The sequence below is a fragment of the Triturus cristatus genome, chromosome 11 (genome assembly GCF_964204655.1).
Source record: "Triturus cristatus chromosome 11, aTriCri1.1, whole genome shotgun sequence".
In the NCBI taxonomy this organism is placed as follows: domain Eukaryota; kingdom Metazoa; phylum Chordata; class Amphibia; order Caudata; family Salamandridae; genus Triturus; species Triturus cristatus.
Window position 1 is genome coordinate 1,153,674,057 of NC_140594.1, and position 26,716 is coordinate 1,153,700,772.

The 26,716-nt window shown below is 43.4% G+C and overlaps 1 protein-coding gene across 1 annotated transcript in view; it reads left to right on the top strand.

The window, feature by feature from the left end:
* LOC146788622 (uncharacterized) overlaps positions 1–26,716 on the top strand; it is a 161,227-nt gene that overhangs the window by 89,273 nt on the left and 45,238 nt on the right. Inside the window, exon 3 of the mRNA XM_085635790.1 lies at positions 25,613–25,723. Coding sequence (XP_085491916.1) covers positions 25,613–25,723 — 111 coding nt within the window. The remainder of the gene's footprint in view (positions 1–25,612; positions 25,724–26,716) is intronic.

A 26,716-nucleotide genomic window follows, 5' to 3' on the forward strand; every position in this document is an offset into this window, starting at 1 on the left:
TCGTCAACCGGCGCCAAAGTTATTCAAAATAGAATTTTGAGATTTCCTATGGAAACACAGTCCTAACTATAACTATCTACTGGCGACCGCCAGTAGATAATAGATATAGATATATATATATACTGGGAAAAAACAAAAGTTACAGGGACATTATAGTTAGGCTGACATTTAACTCGTATAAAACCAGAGAATTTCAGGAGTTATAGTTACCTGGGCTAACTATACCTCATGCCCCTGCAGTGCACTGCTTATGACCTCACATATTACATCACTCATGACATGGTCAATGACATCACTGATGACATCTGAAATGACATCACTCATGACATCTGAAATTATATCACTGATGACATCTGAAATTACATCACTGATTACATCATCCAGAGAAACACTGAAGCATCCACTTACTCCCCATAAAACATGTCATAGACCCACTCCCACACAACCATAACAAACTCATTATAGAACCCATACCAACACTCACACATCTCATCACTCATCCATACAGCCAGTAACACATCAACTCACCCATAAAGGAACCACTAACTCTTGCACCTACTCACTTACCAATACAGCCAGTCACAGATTCCGTTACAGAGACATAGACATACTTACGCAACCACACATACACCCATACAGCTACTGACACAGTAAATCAGTTAACCATACACCTACTCAGTCACCCATACAGTCACTCACAGAGCAACTAACTCACCCATACAATTACTCACATGGCTACTCAGTTACTTATACATATACTAATACATATACTCACTCACCTCTACAGTGACTGAGACAACCACATACTTTCCCATTCAACCACTCTCCCACTCATTTACTCACCCATACAACCCCTCAAACACCCATCTGCTCTCACATACAGCCACTCATGCACCCACTCACTCATCCATGCACCCACTTACACACCCACTGATGCACCAAGGCAGCCACTCATGTACCCTTTCACTCGCCCATACAGACACTTATGTACCTGCTCAAACGCCCATTCAGCCACTCATGCACCCTCTGATTCACCATTTACAACCACTGATAAACCACCTCAATCAACTATTTAGATACTCACACAGCCACTCACTTACTCATACAGTCTCAAACACACTATTACCTATACAAAGACTCATACACCCACTATCTAATTTATACCGTCTGTTATCTACACAATCACTCTTCTATACACCACTTACACATCCACTCACCCATACAAGCACTTCCACAGCGAGTTACCTTAGTATATATGTTTAACACTCAGTAACTTTTTGAAAACACTTACAATCACTGGATGATGTCATCAATTATATAGTTTCAGATGTCATCAGTGATGTCTTTTGGGATGTCATCAGTGATGTTACTGACCATGTCATGAGTGATGTAATATGTGAGGTAATAAGCAGTGCTTTGCGGGGCATGAGTAATAGTTAGCTCGGATACTATAACTGCTGAATTTCTCTGGTTTTGTCGGATGAAATACCAGTCTAACTATAACGTCACTCTAACTCTTGGTTGTTTCAGTGAATTTCTAAGGTTTTTTTAAATGCTAATTCCTAACTATAATTTCCCTGTAACCTTTGGTATTGTAAGTGAATTTCAGCCACCACCACATTCAAAACTTATAACTGCAAAATGCATTATAACCAACACACTAAACACATTTCTTTTTAAATGACTCTATAATAGCACGTATAACTCCCTTAATATCTCTATAACACAGTGTATAACTCTTTCAGTGGAATTTGTTACTGCATACATCACTGTATCAGTAAGTCTCTCATTCATTGTATAAGTATTTGAGTGGTTCTGTAAGGAACTGCGTGACTGTTTCAGTGCATCAATGAGTGCGTGCATAAGTGTCTCAATGGGTCTATGATTGGTTGCACGAATCTCTCAGTCGATCTACGAGTAGGTGCATTGGTAAGAATACAACTGTCTGACTGGATCTGTAAGTGGATACATGAGTGTCCAAGTAGGTGTCTGAGTGGGTGCATGAATCTCTAAGTGGGTCTATGACTGGGAGTGTTAGTGTCTGAGTGGGACTGTGAGGTGGAGCGTGAGTCTATGAGTGTATATAAGAGTTTAACCCCCTCACGGGGACCTCATCGCTAGGGCCAGACTCATTGTTTTATGGGCAGGATGTCATGTGGCCCCTTTCACTGGGCAGCTTTTGGTACTGGGGCCCCATCCCGTGGAGCATTTTTTAGAGAGAGGGAGAATAGGGCCCCCTTCCCTGTGCAACTTTTGCCCCAGGAACCCCATTCTGTTGGGTTCGGTAAAAAATGTTCAAGGGTAGAGGGGCATGCGACCCCTCTGAGGGCAATTTAGCCCTAGGTACCCCATCTCTTGGGGTCCAGTGTGTTTTTAAGGGGAGTGTGGCATGGGACCCTCCTCCTCATGCCACTTTTGGCCCCAGGGACCTCATCCCCCTAGGCCCAGCACCATATTTAATGGGGGTAGCGCACATTGCCCCCCTCCCTGGGCCAATTCCAACTTTGGGACCCCATCCCCTGAGGCCTGGCCAAACATTGAAAGGGTTGGGAGCGGGGACCCCCATCCCATGGCTGCTTTCGACCCCGGGATAATATATATATATATATATATATATATATATTATCTACTGGCGGTTGCCAGTAGATAGTTATAGTTAGGACCTATTTTCCATAGGAAATCCGCAACATTCTATTCCCAATAAGTCTGGCGCCGGTTGACGAATCCTCGCGAAAGTTTATAAACTTTTTGCCAGCTCCGCTCCGCTCCTACCCTGAAAGTTTTGTGGTGATTCGTCAAGCGGGGGCCGAGAAAAAAGGGGGGTCCCAAAACGCGTTTTCCCCATGCAATTTCCCATAGGATCCGTTGTCGCAGCCACAGCCCGAACCGCTGAACGGAATGACACCAAATTTGGCAAAGAGATAGTCCTTAGTTTAGACTCGTGCCTTTTGCATAAATGGTGTGAATCCGTTCAGTAGTTCCTGAGAAAATTAGAGTTAAAAGTACATAAATATCTATGGCCGGGGAGGATCCGCGGACCCTACCCGCATCGTAAGCGCACCCTCCCCGAACCAAGCGTGCACCCTAGCGATCGCGTGCTGAATGCTAATTGGCTGTCGAGTGTCTGTCTACATTCGAAACTAGGAACTGTTGGCGGCCATTTTCTGCCTCGGTAGAAGCGAGGCTGAAGAAGCAAGGGGAATAAGTGTGTAAAACATATAAAGGGGGCAGAATGGAAATACTCTGACCCTCTAGAGTTGCTTAGGGGGGTCCCAGAAGGACCCCCTGCGGCCCCCTTTTTTTTAAAAACAAAAGCACGGTGACATGCGCGCACGGTCCGCGCATCCTATCGCGTTGGGTGCACGGATTCTCTCGCGTTGGGTGCGCGGATCCACTGAACTTTTTTTTGAAAAAAGACAAGAAATCATTGGTTGTATGACTACTTGCTACACTGAAAGGTAGGGTGTATATTTCTGTTTGTTAAAGGTATGATTCTTATTGGTTAACAAAAACAGATTGTAAGGAACATTATGTATGATAAGCTGATATGTTGAAAAGTCAAGCACACTTCCTGTCTTGTTTAGCAACATTGTGTGATGAACTTGTGACCTGTGTGCTCAGTGCAGTGTTTCATGACCTGTTTCTATGGTAAGAGGCAGAAGGCAGATTGGGGGAAGGGTTGAAATGTATTTCAGTTGGAAAGGGTTGAAATGTTTAACCAATAGAAATGTGTGTTTGCTTTTGAGTGTATGTGTGAAGGATTGTGATTTGATGTTTACATGTATATGTGTGGAAAATGAAAGGGAAACTTTTCCATTCTTTGTTTTTGCTAAGAGGTGCACAGTGCAGAGATTCTGTCAAAGAAAATCTGGTGTGTGACTGATATACTTCTTAATCTACAAAACAACTTGAAAGGTGAGTTATTTAATTGTGAGGGGATGTATGTAGAGTATTTTGATTTTAATCAGACTAATGTATTTCTCCTGCTAAAGTGTAGGGAGTACTTTTTTTCTCTACAATCTTATTGACAGTGTGTGTGCATGTAGAAACCATTCTGTGGTAAGCATTTGTGTTTTTCATGTGTTTGCAGACCGATAACTGCTGTTTTTATATTTTGGTAGAATTAGAAACCAGTCATTGTTTATGAATTTGTGAAATGAGTTATGTTATGTTTCTATACTTAAATGTAGTACTTCTTCTAGATGAAGAAATGTGTTTTGGTATAGTGCAATGGATAGTGTTGTTTGTCTAGAATCACACAGTGAGTATGTGTGCATTTGGGAACCACTGTGAGAGAAGCATTTGGTAACATCGTGTATTTGCTGACAGATAACTGTTTTAACCCCTTCTGTGCCTATGACGAGCTGGACTCGTCATGGCGCACAGTCGCGCTGTGCCCATGACGAGTCCAGCTCGTCATGAGGCATTCCCTAGGGAATCCCTCTGGTGCGGGCACCAGAGGGATTCCCTTTCAACCAAAATAGCCTCAGGAGCTGGCCCCCCCCCCCCCCTTTCACTGTAATGACGATCGGCACGCACGTTGCGCCGACGTCATTACAGTGAAAGTGAAACTGAAATGAGCCAAGGGGCTCATTTCAGGTTTCACTCTCTACGTGCTCAGGGGGCTATCTCAGCCCCCTGAGCACGTAGAAAGACGGGAGAGGTATCGTTGGAAAGGGGAGAATCTCCCCTTTCCAATGGTACCCCTCCCCAGTGGATCCCTGCTTGGGGATCGCCACAGGAGGGCGATCCCCAAGCAGGGATCCACCCACTAGACACCAGGGAGGGGGGAGCGGCCACTTGGGCAAGGGCCTTTGCTCCCCCCATGTAAGTTTGGCCACATTTAGTCTTTTTGCCCCCCCTGGGGAGCAGATGGGGGCATTAGCCCCCAATCTGCCCCCTGGGGGGGCAAAAAGCCCACTAGACCCCAGGGAAGTTTTTTAGCAATGAAAATAGGGGTGGGGGCTGCCCAGAACAGGCAGGCCCATGCCCCCACCCCCCCCCCAATTACTACAGTCTTTCTGCCCCCCCCGGGGGGCAGATGGGGCATTGGCCCCTAATCTGCCCCTTCGGGGGGGGCAGAAAGCCCACTAACAACCAGGGATTCATTTCTACTTTTTTTTTTAGGGTGGGGTCTGCCCGCAAGGGGCACGCCAATGCCCCCACCCACCCGCCACCATTACAGCCTTTCTGCCCCCCCTGGGGGGCAGATGGGGCATCGGCCCCCAATCTGCCCGCCGGGGGGGGCAGAAAGCCCACTAGACACCAGGGAATAAAAAAAATACAAAATAGAGGTGGGGGCTGCCCAAAACGGGCAGGCCCATGCCCCCACCCCACCCCCCAATTACTACAGTCTTTCTGCCCCCCGGGGGGCAGATGGGGCATTGCCCCTAATCTGCCCTTTCGAGGGGGCAGAAAGCCCACTAAATACCAGGGATTACTTTCTAGTTTTTTTTTTTTAGGGTGGGGGCTGCCCGAAACGGGCACGCCAATGCCCCCAACCTCCCTCCCCACAAAAATGACAGTCTTTCTGCCCCCCAGGAGGCAGATGGGAGCTGTAGCCCCCAATCTGGCCCCCCCTGGGGGGCGCAGAAAGGCCACTAGAAACCATGGATTTTTTTGTTTTATTAGTGTTGGTGGTAGGGCTCCCCAAAATGGGCATTACAATCCCCCCACCCCACCCCCAGAGAAACTCCAGTCTTTCCGCCCCCCTGGGATGGTAGTTGGCTGCAGCAGCCCCTGATCTGCCCCCTGGGGGGGCAGAAAGCCCACTAGGCACCAGCGAGTACGCAGGCTTTTTTTATGCGTGGCGGTGGGGGCTGCCCAAAATGGTCATACCAATGCCCCCACCCCCACAAAAAATAGCCACAGTCTTTCTGCCCCTTTAGGGGCATATCGGGATGAAACCTCCTTCCCCGATTCCCCCCCAGGGCGGCAAAAAGCCCACTGGGCGCCGCATTTTTTTTAGCAATGTGCATACCTGTGGATTTTGGGCCCTAGCGCAGTTGGCACGTAGGCAAACCTAGCAAACCTGTAAATTTTTTAAAACTAGACACCGAGGGGAATCCAGGATGGGGTGACTTGACTGGCTCTCACCAGGCTCTGTTATGCAGAATCCATTGCAAACCTAAAAATGTGTCCAAAATAACACATTTTCCTCATATTTCTGTGGTGGAAAGTTCTGGAATCTGCGTGGGTCCACAAAATTCCACCCACCCCGCGTTCCCCAAAGTCTTCCGAGAACAATGGTACCTCACTTGCGTGGGTAGGCCTAGTGTCCGCGTCAGGCAAGGGCCCAAAACCAATTGAGGAGACATCAAAATTACCTATCACAAAACAACCTGGTTTTGCAAAGGGGGTCCCATGAGTTTTTGGCCCCGGGCTTGGCGGCTATCTAGGGAAACCTACCAAACCCACACATTTCTGAAAACTAGACACCCGGGGGATTCCAGGGAGGTATGGCTTGCGTGGATCCCCCAACGTTTCCTTACCCAGAATGCCCTGCAAACCTCAAATTTAGCTGAAAAAATCACTTTTTTCACACATTTTTGTGTGGGAAAGTTGTGGCATCACTGGGCTGACACAAATTTCCTACCACCCAGCGTTCCCCCGGGTCTCCCAATAAAAACGGTGCCTCACTCGTGTGGGAGGCCCAAGTACCCGCGACAGGCAAGGGCCCACAACGTAGTGAGGCGACATGAAAATTGCCTATCTCAAAACGACCTGGTTTTGCAAGGGGGGTCACTTGGGTTTTTGGCCCGGTGCTCGGCGGCCACCTAGGGAAACCTACCAAACCCACACATTTCTGAAAACTAGACACCCAGGGGATTCCAGGGAGGTATGGCTTGCGTGGATCCCCCAACGTTTCCTTACCCAGAATGCCCTGCAAACCTCAAATTTAGCTGAAAAAATCACTTTTTTCACACTTTTGTGTGGGAAAGTTGTGGCATCACGGGGCTGACACAAATTTCCTACCACCCAACGTTCCCCCGGGTCTCCCGAAAAAAACGGTGCCTCACTCGTGTGGGAGGGCCAAGTACCCGCGACAGGCAAGGGCCCACAACGTAGTGAGACGACATGAAAATTGCCCATCTCAAAACGACCTGGTTTTGCAAGGGGGATCACTTGGGTTTTTGGCCCGGTGCTCGGCGGCCACCTTGGGAAACCTACCAAACCCACACATTTCTGAAAACTAGACACCCGGGGGATTCCAGGGAGGTATGGCTTGCGTGGATCCCCCAACGTTTCCTTACCCACAATGCCCTGCAAACCTCAAATTTAGCTGAAAAAATCACCTTTTTCACACATTTTTGTGTGGGAAAGTTGTGGCATCACCGGGCTGACCCAAATTTCCTACCACCCAGCGTTCCCCCGGGTCTCCCGATAAAAACGGTGCCTCATTCGTGTGGGAGGCCCAAGTACCCGCGACAGGCAAGGACCCAAAACGTAGTGCGGCGACATGAAAATTGCCCATCTCAAAACGACCTGGTTTTGCAAGGGGGATCACTTGGGTTTTTGGCCCGGTACTCGGCGGCCACCTAGGGAAACCTACCAAACCCACACATTTCTGAAAACTAGACACCCGGGGGATTCCAGGTATGTATGGCTTGCGTGGATCCCCCAACGTTTCCTTACCCAGAATGCCCTGCAAACCTCAAATGTAGCTGAAAAAATCACCTTTTTCACACATTTTTGTGTGGGAAAGTTGTGGCATCACCGGGCTGACACAAATTTCCTACCACCCAGCGTTCCCCCGGGTCTCCCGATAAAAATGGTGCCTCACTCGTGTGGGAGGCCCAAGTACCCGCGACAGGCAAGGACCCAAAACGTAGTGAGGCGACATGAGAATTGCCTATCTCAAAACGACCTGGTTTTGCAAGGGGGGTCACTTGGGTTTTTGGCCTGGTGCTCGGCGGCCACCTAGGGAAACCTACCAAACCCACACATTTCTGAAAACTAGACACCCGGGGGATTCCAGGGAGGTATGGATTGCGTGGATCCCCCAACGTTTCCTTACCCAGAATGCCCTGCAAACCTCAAATTTAGCTGAAAAAATCACCTTTTTCACACATTTTTGTGTGGGAAAGTTGTGGCATCACTGGGCTGACACATATTTCCTACCACCCAGCGTTCCCCCGGGTCTCCCAATGGGTGGTAGGAAATTTTTGGCAGCCTGGTGATGCCACAACTTTCCCACACAAAAATGTGTGAAAAATGTGATTTTTTTTCAGCTAAATTTGAGGTTTGCAGGGCATTCTGGGTAAGGAAACGTTGGGGGATCCACGCATGCCATACCTCCCTGGAATCCCCCGGGTGTCTAGTTGTCAGAAATGTGTGGGTTTGGTAGGTTTCCCTAGGTGGCCGCCGAGCACCGGGCCAAAAACCCAAGTGACCCCCCTTGCAAAACCAGGTTGTTTGGAGATAGGCAATTTTCATGTCGCCTCACTTTGTTTTGGGCCCTTGCCTGTTGCGGGTACTTGGGCCTCCCACACGAGTGAGGCACCGTTTTTATCGGGAGACCCGGGGGAACGCTGGGTGGTAGGAAATTTGTGTCAGCCCGGTGATGCCACAACTTTCCCACACAAAAATGTGTGAAAAATATGATTTTTTCAGCTAAATCTGAGGTTTGCAGGGCATTCTGGGTAAGGAAACGTTGGGGGATCCACGCAAGCCATACCTCCCTGGAATCCCCTGGGTGTCTAGTTTTCAGAAATGTGTGGGTTTGGTAGGTTTCCCTAGGTGGCCGCCGAGCACCGGGCCAAAAACCCAAGTGACCCCCCCTTGCAATATCAGGTCGTTTGGAGATAGGCAATTTTCATGTCGCCTCACTACGTTTTGGGCCCTTGCCTGTCGCGGGTACTTGGGCCTCCCACACGAGTGAGGCACCGTTTTTATCGGGAGACCCGGGGGAACGCTGGGTGGTAGGAAATTTGTGTCAGCCCGGTGATGCCACAACTTTCCCACACAAAAATGTGTGAAAAATGTGATTTTTTTTTCAGCTACATTTGAGGTTTGCAGGGCATTCTGGGTAAGGAAACGTTGGGGGATCCACGCATGCCATACCTCCCTGGAATCCCCCGGGTGTCTAGTTGTCAGAAATGTGTGGGTTTGGTAGGTTTCCCTAGGTGGCCGCCGAGCACCGGGCCAAAAACCCAAGTGACCCCCCTTGCAAAACCAGGTTGTTTGGAGATAGGCAATTTTCATGTCGCCTCACTTTGTTTTGGGCCCTTGCCTGTTGCGGGTACTTGGGCCTCCCACACGAGTGAGGCACCGTTTTTATCGGGAGACCCGGGGGAACGCTGGGTGGTAGGAAATTTGTGTCAGCCCGGTGATGCCACAACTTTCCCACACAAAAATGTGTGAAAAATATGATTTTTTCAGCTAAATCTGAGGTTTGCAGGGCATTCTGGGTAAGGAAACGTTGGGGGATCCACGCAAGCCATACCTCCCTGGAATCCCCTGGGTGTCTAGTTTTCAGAAATGTGTGGGTTTGGTAGGTTTCCCTAGGTGGCCGCCGAGCACCGGGCCAAAAACCCAAGTGACCCCCCCTTGCAATATCAGGTCGTTTGGAGATAGGCAATTTTCATGTCGCCTCACTACGTTTTGGGCCCTTGCCTGTCGCGGGTACTTGGGCCTCCCACACGAGTGAGGCACCGTTTTTATCGGGAGACCCGGGGGAACGCTGGGTGGTAGGAAATTTGTGTCAGCCCGGTGATGCCACAACTTTCCCACACAAAAATGTGTGAAAAAGGTGATTTTTTCAGCTAAATTTTAGGTTTGCAGGGCATTCTGGGTAAGGAAACGTTGGGGGATCCACGCAAGCCATACCTCCCTGGATTCCCCCGGGTGTCTAGTTTTCAGAAATGTGTGGGCTTGGTAGGCTTCCCTAGATAGCCGCCAAGCCCGGGGCCAAAAACTCATGGTACCCCCATTGCAAAACCAGGTTGTTTTGTGATAGGTAATTTTGATGTCTGCTCAATTGGTTTTGGGCACTTGCCCGACGCGGACACTAGGCCTACCCACGCAAGTGAGGTACCATTTTTCTCGTAAGACTTTGGGGAACGCGGGGTGGGTGGAAATTGTGGTTTTTTTGACAATTTTTTTAAGTTTGCAAGGGATTATGGGTAACAGACCCTGGTGGGAGGCAGTCAAGTCACCCCATCCTGGATTCCCCTGGGTGTCTAGTTTTCAAAAATGTATAGGTTTGCTAGGTTTCCCAAGGTGCCCGCAGAGCTAGGGTTCAAAAACTACAGCTAGACATTTTGCCAAAAAAGGGTCATTTTTCACTGCGAAATTGAGGTGTGACCACGTTGCGTTTTGCGCCGTTTCCTGTCGCGGGCACTAGGCCGACCCACACAAGTGAGGTACCGTTTTTCTCGTAAGACTTTGGGGAACGCGGGGTGGGTGGAAATTTGTGGATCCACGCAGATTCCGGAACTTTCCACCACAGAAATGTGGGGAAAATGTGTTTTTTTTGACAATTTTTTAGGTTTGCAAGGGATTCTGGGTAACAGACCCTGGTGGGAGGCAGTCAAGTCAGCCCATCCTGGATTCCCCTGGGTGTCTAGTTTTCAAAAATGTATAGGTTTGCTAGGTTTCCCAAGGTGCCCGCAGAGCTAGGGTTCAAAAACTACAGCTAGACATTTTGCCAAAAAAGGGTCATTTTTCACTGCGAAATTGAGGTGTGACCACGTTGCGTTTTGCGCCGTTTCCTGTCGCGGGCACTAGGCCGACCCACACAAGTGAGGTACCGTTTTTCTCGTAAGACTTTGGGGAACGCGGGGTGGGTGGAAATTTGTGGATCCACGCAGATTCCGGAACTTTCCACCACAGAAATGTGGGGAAAATGTGTTTTTTTTTACAATTTTTTAGGTTTGCAAGGGATTCTGGGTAACAGACCCTGGTGGGAGGCAGTCAAGTCAGCCCATCCTGGATTCCCCTGGGTGTCTAGTTTTCAAAAATGTATAGGTTTGCTAGGTTTCCCAAGGTGCCCGCAGAGCTAGGGTTCAAAAACTACAGCTAGACATTTTGCCAAAAAAGGGTCATTTTCCACTGCGAAATTGAGGTGTGACCACGTTGCGTTTTGCGCCGTTTCCTGTCGCGGGCACTATGCCTACCCACACAAGTGAGGTACCATTTTTATCGGGAGACTTAGGGTAATTCAGATGTGTAAAGGAACTGTTATTATCTATTGACTTTCGATGCATTTCTGCCTTCCAAATGAAAGATATTGTGTAAAAAATAAGTCATTCTAAAAAATGACTGATAATTCTCATGCTAGTATGAGTATACCCAATTTCAGAAATGTGCAAATATCTATTGTTTCTAAACTCTATATTTTGTTCCCATTTCAGAAATACATAGGTGTCTTTCATACCGGTTTTTCCATGTACACATTTTTACAGAATAATTACTATATACCCGGTACATAATAAAAAACCATTGCAAGTTGCTGCTCAGTTTTTGGCTCTGGGTTCGTCGGGTTCTTGGTGAACCTACAAGTCCTATATATCCCCACAACCAGTAATGTCCAGCGGATGTAATGGTATATTGCTTTCAAAGAGCTGTCATAATTAGACGAAGTTACAAGTGAAAACGTTGACACAAAAGGCTGTTTTTTTCAACTAATTTTCAATTTATCCTATATTTAACTGTTAGTTTCTATAAGAAAACCTTGATGGATCTACACAAATGACCCCTTGCTGAATTCAGAATTTTGTCTTCTGTTTGAAAATGTATAGCTTTCCAGGATCCATTATTGCTTTTGTACCCATTTCTGCCATTAACTGGAAGGAGGTCAAAAGCACAAAAAATAGCAAAAATAGGCTATGTCCCAGAAAAATGCCCAAACTGTGTAAAAAATGTTGGGTTTCTGACAAAAGTCTGGTATTCCCGAAAAGCTGGGAAAATGGTGATTTCAACCCCACAAACCCTTTTTTGATAACATTTGCAGGGAAAAACCCAGATGCTTTCATTTGCAGCCCGTTTTTCCCATTTTTCCGAAAACCCCCAAAATGTTGCTGTATTTTGGCTCATTTCTGTAACCCCTCTAGGAGAATCCACAAACCCTGAGTACCTTTAGAATCCCCATGATGTTAGAAGAAAAGGACGCAAATTTGGCGTTGATACCTTATGTGGTCAAAAAGTTACAGGGGCCTCAGCGCACACTACCCCAAATAGCCAAAAAAGGGCGTGGCACAGGAGGGGAAAAGGCCTGGCAGCGAAAGGGTTAAAACCTCTCTTGTTGTCAAGTTTAAGTAGCATTAGAAGCCAGTCTTTGCTTATGCATTGATAAAATAGGTCATGCTTTGACACTAATGTGCTGTACTTTAATATGTAGATTGTGTGTAGTCTCCTTACCCCTTGCACAGTAGTGAATGAGGTTTGGTAAGCTGCTAGGGATAGTGTTGCTTGTCTAGAATCACACTGTGAGTCTGTGTGCATTTGGGAACCACTGTGAGAGAAGTATATGGTAATATTGTGTATTTGCTGACAGATAACTGTTTTAAAACCTGTCTTGTTGTGAAGTTTTAGTAGCATTAAAAGGCAGTTTTTGCTTATGCTTTGATTAAATGAGTTAGGCTTTGACACAAAAGTGCAGTCCTGAAATATGTAGATTGTGTGCAGTTCCCTTACCACTTCCACAGTAGTGAATGATTTTTGGTAAACACCTAGGTATAGTGGTTGTTGTCTAGAATCACACTGTGAGTCTGTGTGCATTTGGGAACCACTGTGAGATAAGCATTTGGTAATATCGTGTATTTTTTAGCAGATAACTCTTTTAAAACCTGTCATGTTGTCAAGTTTTAGTAGCATTAGAAGCCAGTCTTTGCTTATGCGTTGATTAAATGAGTCATGCTTTGACACTAATGTGCTGTACTTAAATATGTAGATTGTGTGCAGTACCATTACCTCTTCTAGACTAGTGAATGAGTTTTGGTAAACTGCTAGGGATAGTGTTGCTTGTCTAAAATCACACTGTGAGTCTGTGTACATTTGGGTAAGGATTGTGAGAGAAGCATTTGGTAACATGCAGCCTCATGCATCAACCCAAAATCCAGTCGGTAAAATACCGATTCGGTAATAGCTCCCGGTATTAAGTAAAAAATACCCAATCCCAATGCATCAACCCAAAAGCAGAAATCGCTATTTAAGGAATCCTTAAATAGCGATTCTTTAAATAGGGATTCCTTAAATACCGATTCCTTAAATAGCGATTGCATTTAAGGAATCCCAAAGTGAGATTCCTTAAATACAATGCATCAAAGTTAAAAAATTAGCGATTTCGCTAATAGGGGGAGCAAATTACCATGAAGATGAACTGCATGGTAATTTGCAAAAACTTTGAAAAATGCACTTTTGTGCATTTTTCAAAGTTTCATGTTGCGCACACACATGCCCTTAGAGCATGTGTGTGTGCAACATATGTGCACATATCATATTCAGGGGTGCAACAGGGTGTCCTTTTGACACCCTGGCACCCTTGAAAGTGCTCCCGCTATTAGCGATTCGGTAATACCGAATCGCTAATACAGACTGGCTTTACATTCATTCCTATGGGCCTCCAAGCCCATAGGAATGAATGGGTAGGTATTCCTTATTACCGATTCGGTATTACCGATTCGGTAATAAGGAATATTAAGGAATCGCTATTTGAATAGCGACTCCTACATGCATAGCCTTTTGCTATTCCTTATTAGCGATTCCTTATTTTTCGCTAATAAGGAATCGCAAATGGCATTGTTGATGCATAGGCCCCATGGTGTATTTGATGACAGATAACTGTTTTAAAATCGGTCATGTTGTCAAGTTGTAGTAGCTTTAGAAGCTATTCTTTGCTTATGCATTGATAAAATGAGTCAGGGTTTGACACTAAAGTGCAGTACCATGTACTATTCTCTTCACTGTGCCAGAACTGGAAATTTAAAAGTTTTACCCAGGCACTAACCTAGCAGTAGTCTGATGGTTTAGTCAGTTTCCAAGTTCTCATGTTGTGAACCATACATTACCACATAGATTGTTTCAAATGTCTATGCAGTGTGCATGCAGTCTTCTAACATACTATACACTTGTCTTTCACATTTTCAATTCGCTAGTCCGTATCCATACACTTCCAGGAAACACCCTGTAACTTACTTTGCAGTCCTCTATTGACCCATTCAGCATCATGTACTAATCCATTCACTGTGCCAAAACCCAAACACTTATAAATTCACCAAGATACTATCTTTGCAGTACTCTAATCATTTAGTCAGTGACTAAGTATTCATGCACTGAGACAGGCCTTAGCACATGGACTGCTTCAAACCCCTATCCACTATGTATGCAGTCTTCTAACCACCTAGACACTTGTCTTTCACACTTTCAATTCCCTAGTCAGTATCCATACAGTCCAGCAAACATCCTGTCACTCCCTTTGCACTCCTCTAGTGACCCATTCAGTACCAAGTACTAATCCATTCCCTGTGCGAAAAGCCTACCACTGTACTCTAATCATTCAGTCAAGTACTCATGCAGTGAGCCAGGCCTTAGCACATGGACTGCTTTAAATGCCTATCCAGTATGGATGCAGTCCTCTAATCACCTACACAGTTGTCTTTCACACCTCCAATTCCCTAGTTAGTATTCATACACTTCTAGCAAACACCCTGTCACTCACCCAGTGTGTCGCCTTATAGTACTGTAATCATTTAGTCAGTTAGCATGTAGTCTTTTAGTGAGGTAGGCTTTAGGGCATGAACTTCTTCAAAGTAGTATGCACTATCCATGTAGTGTTTTAACGATCGTCACACTTGTGGTTCAGGGCTATAGTTTCTTAGTCAGTTTTTATATAAAATGTGTTTGTACGTAATGGAATAGTATAAATTTGAATTTATTTGTGATTCTTTTTTAACAGATACAGAACAGGAGTGTTTCTCGTCTATTTGCACTCTTCTCGTGCAAGATTGTTTGGATGAAGGGTCCTTAGGTGTTTCATCATACTTGCCGTGTCGCACGAGTAATTTTTGTTAGGATCCCCTCGTAACAGAACTCTTTTGCAAATCTTGCGCGTGCTGAAGGTGACATTGGTCTTTGTTTGCCCCTCGAGAAAAGTAGAAAATTTCCACACCACTGAAGGAAAACGTTGTGGGCGTGGTGCATCCTCCAAAAATTCATCCTTAGATTCGGTGAATATTTTAAAGTGACAACATTTACAGTTTTTGTAAGTTAAACTTATAAAATTTTGTTAGCTGTATGCATTTTATATATCTGTGATTTGTATCTTGTTTTTAGGTCTCGCCTGAGCCAGCGCTTTAGCGCTGCTGTCGCGAGAGCTTTTGTAAACGGGGGATTTGAAAGTGCAAACTAGTGCTTTCAGGCCTCCAACTACAGTGCATGTGCGCCGGGCGCGCGCACCATTTGGCAGCCTGCGTGATCATTTCGCGGCCACTTTGATGTTCTCAGTGAGCCGCGTGGCCACTGAGAACATCAAAGCGGCTGCGAAAGTGCACACCATTTGCCACCCACTCCCTTATCCCACTTCCTGCTTGAGGCAACCAATACAGTGTCTTAAGGCCTCAGATGCAGAGGAGTGACTTGGACATTGTAATGCTAATCTGGCAGCAGCAGTTTGAATTCTATAATGCTGCTTCAAAATATAATCTGGAGAACCTAAAAAAAGTGCGAAACAATAGTCTAGCTTACTTAAGATGGTGAACTGTACCACCAGAGGTCGCGTCTGAGCTGGAAGAAGTGGTAGAATTTTTTGTATCACTCAATATGGAGAAGCAAGAGGATGACACCTTATTTACTTTACTTATTAGTGGCAGATCTTCATTCGCCCAAAAGCCAAAGTTCCCAATATTGGCTAAACACCAGAAGGAAGCTCTCTAAAGGATTGCACAAAATTTTAGTTTTATCACCATTGAATTGCTGAGCATTCATGGATCACTAAGCTGAAATTTCCCTCATACAACTATAAAAAACAAGCATTGGCATAGCCAATAGGTCTCGCTTTTGGGACCTTATAAGTGTTTAGCCATGCAACAGTTGATGTTGCACCAGGGATATTGTGCTGCATACCTAAATACTTATAAGGTCCCAAAAGCGAGACCTACTGGCTATGCCAATGCTTGTTTTTTTTTAGAATAGCATGTTGTTTTTTTTTTAACAATCTTTGTGATTGTTTTTTTTTTGCCCGCTGTTAACTGATGAGTACGATTGAAATCACTATTATTAGTGAAATTTAATATATTCTGAGAACAGCAAAAAATGCAAAAAAATTACTTTGTGGAAATTATGCTGTGTTGTAAAAAATTTATTATTACATGTTATAATTTTTTTCCCTTTTCTTTCACAGATCTAAATTTTAAAATAAGCAATTTTTATGAATTTAGATTGGAATGAAAATGTGAAAAAAATGTGTACCATTTTTTATTCCTATTACTGTGAAGGTAAGTTTAACTAAGTCTCAATATGCAGAATGAGGAGGTCTGCAAGAAGCTACAAAGTTGAAACATGTTTCTAAAAACACTCTGTTTATACCTATGTAGTTTTGAAATCTGACCATAATCAGATATCATGTGACCTGCAAAAAAAGAGATTTGAGGGGTTCATAATATTTCCTATTTTAGCTATTGAAGGACCACAATTATTTCAATCATTCTTCTTTGAACATCTGTGCTTACCTTCTATCATTCGCAAGGAATTTTAAAAACGGAAATATGTCATTTTTTGTAACATAGTTATTGCGCAAGACACTCTTTCATATTTACAAAGAGAGGAAAAGGCACTCTGTGCACTTTTTATACTCCATGTAAATACAACCTCATTATGCACACTACTTTGCGTTGAAAGGGTGTTCTATAAGTGTTGTTGTGCATGATTGCACTGAATACTGATAGAACAAGACACATGTCTAGATTTATCAGAAATCATGAATCTCGATATGTGTGTGAATGCTGCACCATTCTAAAATTGGTGTAGGAAAGCACAACATGGAGAATGTTTCATTTCTCCACATTGTTATATCTGTTATATCTTCAATGCATGCTGAAATGTTCAGCATACATTGAAGGAGAAAAATGCATTTTCTCATTGTTTTTGTGCAGGAAGGTGTGTCTTCCTGTAGAAAAACAAACTGCACATGACACAGATATCATTGCACTATGGTGCAAGGGTGCCTGTGTCACCACATGGCTGCAGTTTAAGCAGCCGTGCAGAGAGAAGCATAGATTTGCAACATATTTATGTACATATTTTGCATCCCTGTGCTTCGGAAGTACTACAGCACACTGTAGTTAAAGAGGTTACTGTGTGATGCTGCAGCACTTCCTCATAGTTCTGCACTTATACATTCACCATACACTACTAATGCATTCATTCAGTCAATAACGTACTACACATACATTCATCTAAACTTTCACACACTAACAAAGAAATTTAGCTCTTTTTTTAAACCAGGAAAGTTAGTTCTTACAAGAACTTTTATTTTCTTCTTTCATATTTTTTTTTGGTTTTTCCAACAATTTTGTAATTTTTTTTTGGTTTTTCTGAAAAAAAACAAAAAACAAAACAGGAGAAACCAAACAATGAACTTCAGGGAACAATACAAAAAAAAAAAAACTAGCAAATGTGACTTTCTTGCCGGCGGCAGATCAGATCGATCGACTGCTCACCATAGCACAAAGTCGCATTGCACTTAGTGCAGAGCACTTTTAAAAATTGAAATTGAGGACGGATGTCCAAGGTTTGGGCTGATGGATGCACTCTTGATGTGCTCGGCTGCGATGAGGTGGAAGGTGCAGGAGCAGGAGTGTTTCTCATCCGTCGGCACTCTTCTCGTGCAAGATTGTTTGGATGAAGGGTCCTCATGTGCTTCATCATATTTGCCGTGCCGCACGAGTATTTCTTGTTAGGATCCCCTCGCGACAGGACGCTTTTGCAAATTTTGCACGTGACCAAGGTGGCATTGTTCTTATTCTGCCCCTCGGGAAAAGTAAAAAATTTCCACACCACTGAAGAAAAACGTTCTTTGGGTGGTGCCTCCTCCAAAAATTCACCCTCAGAAATATGAGGAGATGCAGGTGATGCCTGCTGCCCTGAAGCCATTTTTGGTTGAAAAAAGTTAGAGCTAAGTGTAAACTTAGTCTAAAAAATCTTCTTCTCTCCAAAGAGATGGTCCTCTAAAGAAGGTCAAAGAAGAATGATTGAAATGGGTGGGGTCTTTCAATAGTTAGAAGAGGAAGTGTAATGAACCAATCAAATCTCTTTTTTTGCAGGTCACATGGGATCCGCGCACCCTGCGCTTACGCAGCACACACCCAGCGAAATGTCATGAGTGATGTAATATGTGACGTCATCAGCAGTGCATTGCGGGGGCGCGAGTTATAGTTAGCTGAACTAACTATAACAGGGGAATTTCTAGGGTTTTGTACGAGGGAAATGTCCAGCTAACTATAACACCCCTGAAACCTATGGTTTTTTCAGTGAATTGCTAAGGTTTTTTAAATGCCAATTCCTAACTATAACGCCCCTGAAACCTTTGGTTTTTTCAGTGAATATATATATATATATATTATCTACTGGCGGTCGCCAGTAGATAGTTATAGTTAGGACCGTGTTTCCATAGGAAATCTGAAAATTCTATTTTGAATAACTTTGGCATCGGTTGACGAATCCTCGCAAATTTTTCAAAATAGGTGGGGCGCTCTGCTCCGCTCCTACCCTGAAAGTCTCGGGGTGATTAGTCAAGCGGGGGCCGAGAAAAAAGGGGGGTCCCAAAACGCGTTTTCCCCATGCATTTTTCCATAGGGACCTTTAGTCCAAGGTACAGCCCGAACGGCTGAACAGAATTACTTGAAATTTGGCAGAGAGGTAGTCCTCAGGTCAGGGATGTGCCTTTTGAATATCTGGAGTCAATCTGTTCAGTAGTTTCAGACAAAATTTCAGTTAAAAGTACATAAATATCTATAAGCGCGCACCGTGCGCGCACGGTGCGCGCACGCAATTCTGATTGGTTGTTAGATGTCAGTAAACATTCGAATCGGTCTAAATCAGGAAGTGTCGGCCACCATTTTGTCTCTCGCAGTCTGAGGCAGTGAAAAACAAAGGTAGAGAACGTGAAAAGGGGGCAGGGTGGACAGTTCCTCACCCCCTAACCTTTGTCAGGGGGTCACTGAAGGACCCCCAAGGGTGAAAAAAACATTTATTTTTTTGACGAAAAAGCGCGGGGTGCGAGCACCGTCCGCGCACGGCACGCACAACGCATCGTGTAATCCTCTGCTGATGACGTCAGATATTACATCACTGTATTTAGACACCTATTTACCCATGTCTTCTTCCATTAATCTTTAGCTATACATATATTACAAATATTTATTTTGCAGAAAGACACATATGTAATCAGTGATGTAATATCTGACGTCATCAGCAGAGGATTGCGGTCGCGTGAGTTATAGTTGCCTGCACTAACTATAACGGGGGAATTTCATTGGTTTTTTACGAGGGGAAATGTCCAGCTAACTATAACATGTGTGAAACCTATGGTTTTTTAAGTGAATATATATATATATATATATATATATATATATATATATATCATTCCGTAGATGGGCAGTAACAAAGTCCTCGCCACTTCCCCAGCATACACGGACCATCACAATAAGTGCAATTATTTTATTCTGTGCAGAATGCCGCCATAACTTTTCGGCTCCTCCGAGCCTTGATCACAAGGCTATATATATATATATATGTGTGTGTTCACAGCGGGCCGGAAAACAGATGAAAGTTAACTGTGATTTTTCATCCATCCGGCCACTGGGAGCTAATTTGGTGTTTGCTTCCACTTGGCAGACGATTTAAATTGCTCCTACCAAGCGGGAGCCAACACAGGTTTACCTGTCCGTGCCAGTTGCGGGCAGGGAAACCACTATGTCCCGGGGTGGGCTTCCCAGGACATAGGATGAGCCAGCCCTAGGAGGTTGGGTCCCCAGTTCCCTAAATGACTCAGGGAGGGGGGGGGGGGCAGTGTGAGCTCCCTCCTTTTTGCGTTTCCTCCATCGCCTGGCACAAGCGGGGTCTGGAAAAAAGTGCGAGAGATCGCGTTTTATTCTTTTGCCCCAGATCTACTGTTCCTCAGTCAGTTTGTGGCAAAATTACCCAAACATTTTTTTAGCCCCAGGCTGGGCCCCTGTGGGGCCCCACCCCACCACCAGGGCTAGGGGGGTCACCGTTTTTTTTTTTTTGCTTTTTTTTTTTTAGGACTGAGTCCTGAGTCCTAAGATGACTGTCACCACTTCCTGGTTGAGGTGGTGGCAGCCAATCAGATCTCATTTAGAGATCTGTTGGACTTGCAAAGGATTTGCATCTCAAGATTTACATAAATCTGTTTTTATTAATAACTCTAAAACTACTGAACATATTTACACCAAATTACAAAAAGCACTCTTTTTGTACCAAAATCTAGCGTTCTGCCAAATTTGATGTAATTCCGTTCACCGGTTCGGGCTGTAGTTGTGTCAAAAATCCCTAGGGGAAATTGCATGGCGAAAACATCCTTTAAGACCCTCCCTTTTCCTCGCCCCCGCTTGACAAATCACCCCAAAACTTTCCAGACAGCAGCCCAAGTAACTGGCACACTAGTTTTGAAACTTTTCTGAAGATTCGTCAACCAGCACCAAAGTTATTAGCAAAACAAACGAAAAATTCTTATGGAAACTAGGTCCTAACTATAATTACCTACTGGCGACCTCCGGTAGATAATATCTATATATAACCTAGTGGCAGCCGCCAGTAGGTAGTTCAACTTAGGTCTGCTTTTCCATAGATGGAGCATTTAGTGGTTTGAATTGAATCTTCACGAAACTTTCCCCTCAAAAAAGTTCATCTACCTCAGCTCCTTCCTGGAGAGTTTTGAGGTGATCCATCGAGCCTTTAGAAAAAAAGGTGGGGGCAAAAAGTAAAATCTCCATGAGTTTTCCATAGACTTCTTTAGGCAGGGCTACAGCAAGCACTGATGAAAGAAATTACACTACATTCGGCAGGAGGCTATATCTTGGTCTGCAGATTGTGCATTTTGTGATTTCTGGTAAAAATCTGTAGTTTTTGCGAAATTAAGAGTGAAAAAATAATTGTATATTTTGGCAGTTGGGCTTGCAAAAGCCCTGCAAGCCTCCTACGAGGGCGTAAAATCAAAAATGGAGCCCTGCTATTGGTCGAGAAGTCATTTTTCCTATGAGCCGTCGCGCTCTCTCAGAAGCAAGAGGCTCCCATAAGTCCCGTAAGTCCTGTGAGAGCGAGCGCTCTGATTGGCTGGCTGTTGGAATGCTAGAAATGAAATAACTGCCATTACAGTTTACTGTGAAACTTTGGAGGTGTTGTGGGAATGAAGTACAGAAATATCTACTCGCCCACTCGCAATTGCGAGTAAAATGTTATCAGAGAAGCTATTTTTAATACCTACTAGTCCCATCTGCTGAGTAAACTCAGGCTGGAAAGGAACAGGTGTTCTGTTCATTCAGAAGGTGAATGAGCAATAAAGATGCCATTAAATCTATTTTTTATCTTGTCACATTTGCTGTCTCTTCAAGGAAAGAGGTCAAATGTCAGTTTGTCTTTTAACTATTAGCTGCTTGGAAAATTAGGTTTATTTTTCTCTGTCTTACTAGAGTTAGAGGTTTTTGTCAAGTGAGCTGTTTAAGATGCCAGTTATTTTTCTCTAACACAACATTTAAATAAATAGCCTGTACATTAATATTACAAATATTTCTAAATATATCTGGAATTACAATAGCACATTTTTTGTAATTAAGAAGTGTGATGCAAACAAAGAGTTAAATAGGAGCAAAACAACCCGTAACACTTTACTTGGTGATGTACAAATGTCACATTTGCATAAACTCTATTTCCAAACCTTATTGTTTGTACACTAATAGTTTTATCAGTAAAGCTGCATGTCAGTGGGAAAGTTTGTGTCCCTTTTAATGTAAAATCTGCTGATTACAAATGACAGTGTGCTACCACTTCATGCTCTAGTTATGTATTTATTAAAAGTTAGAGTTTTTAAACCGGATTTGATAAACATCCCTGCCCTGATGAAAATGTTGTTAATGAACTAAGAGGCAAGTCAGGGGTCGTGTATCCTATATGTGGCTAGATTTGTGTTATGTATGGAAAGAAAGTTTAGTCTATTAAATCAAACAAAATAGTTTTTTGTACAGCAGACATGATGAACTCACACATTTGAAGGTGCTCTCATATGCGATAATGAAGAAAATGATGGCTCAATTGATTAAATAATTTGCCCACAATCACATCATTTGAAACCAGTTTATGGGTCAAGAGCATTACAAATAGGTCGAGTAGATTATTTAAGTCACTAGACCTGCTGGTCTAGTAACATTTTTATGATTTTTCGAGGCCTGAAGTAAAAAAGCTATATAAGGGGGTAGCAGAGAAGCATGCTATCCTCCTACATTTACAGAGAAGTTGTCTACGGGTTAACTACTGTGAAGAAAATAAATGTATATTGTTTTTAACACATTCTTACGATCTCACAGGACTCTCGCGGGACCGTTAATGGTAAAAAGGAGTAGATGAGTTTTGAGTTCTTAATACACTCTATTAGTAGAGATGCATATTGTGGTCCTTGTTTTTGAGAAGAAGTGTGTAGCAGCTAAGATCTGTGATGAGTAAATAGATACGTCTTATTTTTAAAAAATGTTACGATCTCGCAAGACTCTCCAAGGATCCTGAAAAGTGGGAAGGAGTAGGTGATTTTTTAATACACTCTGTTATGCGCACTTGTTACTGTAGGAAGGAGTCTCACTGGAGATGGTGTTTATCAAAGTCTACTATTTATGCTCATTAGCTTAGGAAGAGTTGTGAGTAGAGTACACTCATCATTACAAAGAGAGGTCTAAGCAGAGAGGCCAGTCCCTTCACAGACCCTACTACTGACACCCGTCATCTGAGAAAAAGGTCTGAAAGGAGAGCTCAGTCCCTCCCCATGCCACACTACCCACGACCCATCATTAAGACAGAGGTCTCAGCAGAGCGATCTGTCTGTCTGCACGCCCTACTACGCACTCCCATCATCTGAGAGAGAGGTCTGAAAGAAGTTCCCAGGCCCTCTCTATCACACACGGGTTTTAATGCTAACTTCTGCAGTGTTTATTGCTCTTATTAATTGATGAATGTTCCTTCTACTTTCTTGAAATGTTGAGGGTGAAAATTAATTATCCTGTTGAGGGGGCATTGCTGTTTGTCATCGGAGCTTGTTATGATAATAAAGTTGATGGCGCTCATTTTCTCATATTTATTGTTTCTTCATCGCAGCATCTACATTTGGAGGTAGGGAAACCATTAATTTCTGGTGTTGGTTTCTCAACTGACTCAGTGGCCTCAGGATTGCCCAGCCATGGTGGCAATTGCTTGATCCAATTTGGGTCGAGATTTTGGACACAGAGTTTCAGAATGGCAAAATGTCAGTGATACACAGAGAGAAAATAGACAATTCTCTGCACTGTAAAAATGTTAAATACTCTTTCCGGGGGGGGGGGGGGAGTTAAAATGAGGGGGGGTTTAGTTGGTATAAAGGTTTTTGTCAGTTTCACTCGGTGGTATTGATGAATGACACTGAATAAAATAAATGCTGACCAGGACACTTCAACATCGCAGCCCACTCAGCATCCACCTTTTACCTTGAAAGCACAGATCCAGGAAGGGAAGATTCTCTCCTTGTGGTTAGTACGCTTCCAGGTGCAATGGAGTCAAGAGAGTCCGCCATCCTAGTGGGCATATAGGCATCATGCCCGGGCGCCAATGACCATTTAAGTCTAACAGAGTCAAGCTAACATGCTATATATATAAAATATATTTTTATGATGAAAAAACTCTTAACCTTGTAAACATATGGGTTGTGTGTGACTGTTTTCCACTCTATTTGCTCACTTACTCCCTATAGCTGTGATTTGTGGGTTTTAATGATATTTCCATCAACCATTCCTGTGTAATCATCCACATTTCCACCACTGTACCAAATAAGAAAAACAAATCCACTTTGTGGATTCTTAACAGTTGTAAGTCCACTTTTTGATGGGAAGCGGAATTCAGGAACATCATCATCAATTCAATTTTTGGAAATCATAATTTATTAAAGTGACCACAAAAGAGTTTCTAAAATGACCTTGAATTTTTAACGCTATACTAGTTCACATTTGCTTCTCTATATCTGTGGCAAATCCTTTCCTTGTTGCTTTCTTTCAGTAAACAGTTGTTGTGCAGCATTAGTTCCCTTCAACTGTCGTAGAACCAGTGTAAATTGTGGGGCCTATTCACAAAAGTCATTACAGAGTACATGAAGCAGCACTACTCTGTGTACTCCAAAATGCAATTCAAATACCTCCAGATGAAGATTTCCACCTCTGCTGTCTTTCCTAAATGTAGCTCTGTACTATGGTGGGGGAGATGTCCACATTCATAGGTGTAGGATTTAGCACTAGAAGGTGAGGGTAGCAATAGGGAGTGGGTGGACAGTGGGGGATAATTTCTACAAAATAGCCCGGGTTTAGGGAAATTGAGCAGGGGTTTAGGGAGGGACATTCTAATACAAATCGATCACTCATGTAAGATTATGGCAAAATACACATGTAAATCAATCACAGAAGTACTGCTTTAATAAAAGGCTCAAATTTACTCCAGACCAGACATGGCCAAACGCTGATACTGCAACTCATTTACATAGATACCAGTGGAGGCAGGCAATATTGCAATAACACATAGGGAAACATGTAAAATAAATCAAATAATATTTAAAAATAAACTGTACCTACATTCTTTTATAATATATTATTAAATATATTTTCAAATACAAACCTTTAAATAAGATGTTTTAATATAAATAATAGTTAAAATGTATTTTAAATGAAAACCTATTACTTTCTTTAGCTTGTATAACAAATTAAATAATACAAAACTTGCATCCAAGATTGTGACTCGTTCAACTCAAATTATAGTGTAAGGTGTGGTGATTGGGAAATAAACATTTAATGACATTTAAAAAATATAATTTAAATAAAAAAATGAATTCCTTTCAAGTTTAAAAATATGGTAAAGTTTAGCAAGTGTGTGCTGTTCCTCGTTACTGTGATAGTTCTATGTTTGTAGAAGTTAGTGAAAAGTTACAAGTCTCTGTTACTTTCTATGGTGAGATGCCTGCCCCAGTAATGGAGATCTCCACAGACAGTTGGAAAGTAACTAATAGGAACCTTTTCAGGGATAAATACAGTTCTTGGAGTCTCCATCCCGTTTTTTCTGTGTGGCTACTCGTAAGCCTATATCTAGGCATAAATCTTCACATGTAAAAGGTGAAATCCTTCCATGAGTAGATTGACATCTAAGTGAAGGTGCAGATCTACCTGTGAATATGGCACATTTTCTTTTCCTTACTTTCTACTAACCTCTCTTTGTCATGCTTTGCCTTGTGTTAAAGCTTCAGTGCGATGTTCCCTGCAGGTGTGCTTTGCTAGAGATCAATTCTTTTGTCTCCTATTTCACTTCATGATAAATCTCCCGACACGTCTTGTCAATGCACAAGAACCTGGTGATATATTGTTTTTTCTCTCATTATTAGGTCCTCTTATTGCAACCACTGTCTGTTCATTAAGAGCGAAGGAAAAAGAAGATCTGCGTCCCTTAGATGACCGGGACTCTAAGAAAAAGCACAGGATATGTTATGCTCTGGGTAAGTAAGAGTTTAATTGCTGATTAACTGGCTATATGCATGTTAACGAACCCCCCCCCCCCACACACACACTCATATATCCCACCCACACATCATCGGTAAGAACATCCATGCACCAGACGCAGTCATTTATGTGTGTTACCTTCAGGAAAAGCATGTGGGATATGTTTTGAGTAGTATCCCCTTCCACTTTATTTCTGCAGTTACCTACACGCCAGACAAAATCAGAAGCATAGAGCTAGAACTCTAAGTTTGTTAATCAACGTTCCTTTTACTGTTGCTGCTGGGCCGCTCTCATCAACTTTATTTGTGGCCTAAGAATCAACCCACCTGGAAGTAAGAAGCCTGGGGGTACTTATTGACTGCAAACCTTTGCTGCTTCTAAAGTCCTCATAGTACTCAAAGACATCAATCTCCATATGTCCTCACTCCATAACATTCTAGCATGAGTCTAAACCGTCCACAGTGTGGTGCTGAAAGATTGCTTTTTTGCAAGCCTGGTTTTTCATTTACTCTGGCTCCCCATGAAACAAATGGGCAGTCTACAAAGGCCCAGATGGCCAGAATATGCCCAATCCTCTGCAAATGTAAATACATGAAATCATCATGAAAACTCTACATTGCCTCCCAGATGATGCTAGAATCAGCTTTAAGGTTGTGGAAAGCTCTTCGGCCCAATCTGAAATCCAACCCCAATTGTATGAGGTTCCTAGCAACCCCTAAATATCGTTGCCTGAGCAATTCTGAAATTAGAAAGATAAAAGTGGCAATAAAAGAATAACATTTACCAAAGGAAAGCAAGGTGAAAGGCAGTAGGGCAAGGAGGAAGAATCAAATGGAGGTGCATTGAGCAAGATAAAGAGATGGAAAAAGGAGGAACCAGTGTGGATTGGACAGATACCCAGATAAAAGAGCGTGAGACATCAGTTTTTTTATTTTTGACGGAGTTTTATATATCGCAAACTTGACCTGAAGGTATCTGGTATCAGAGCG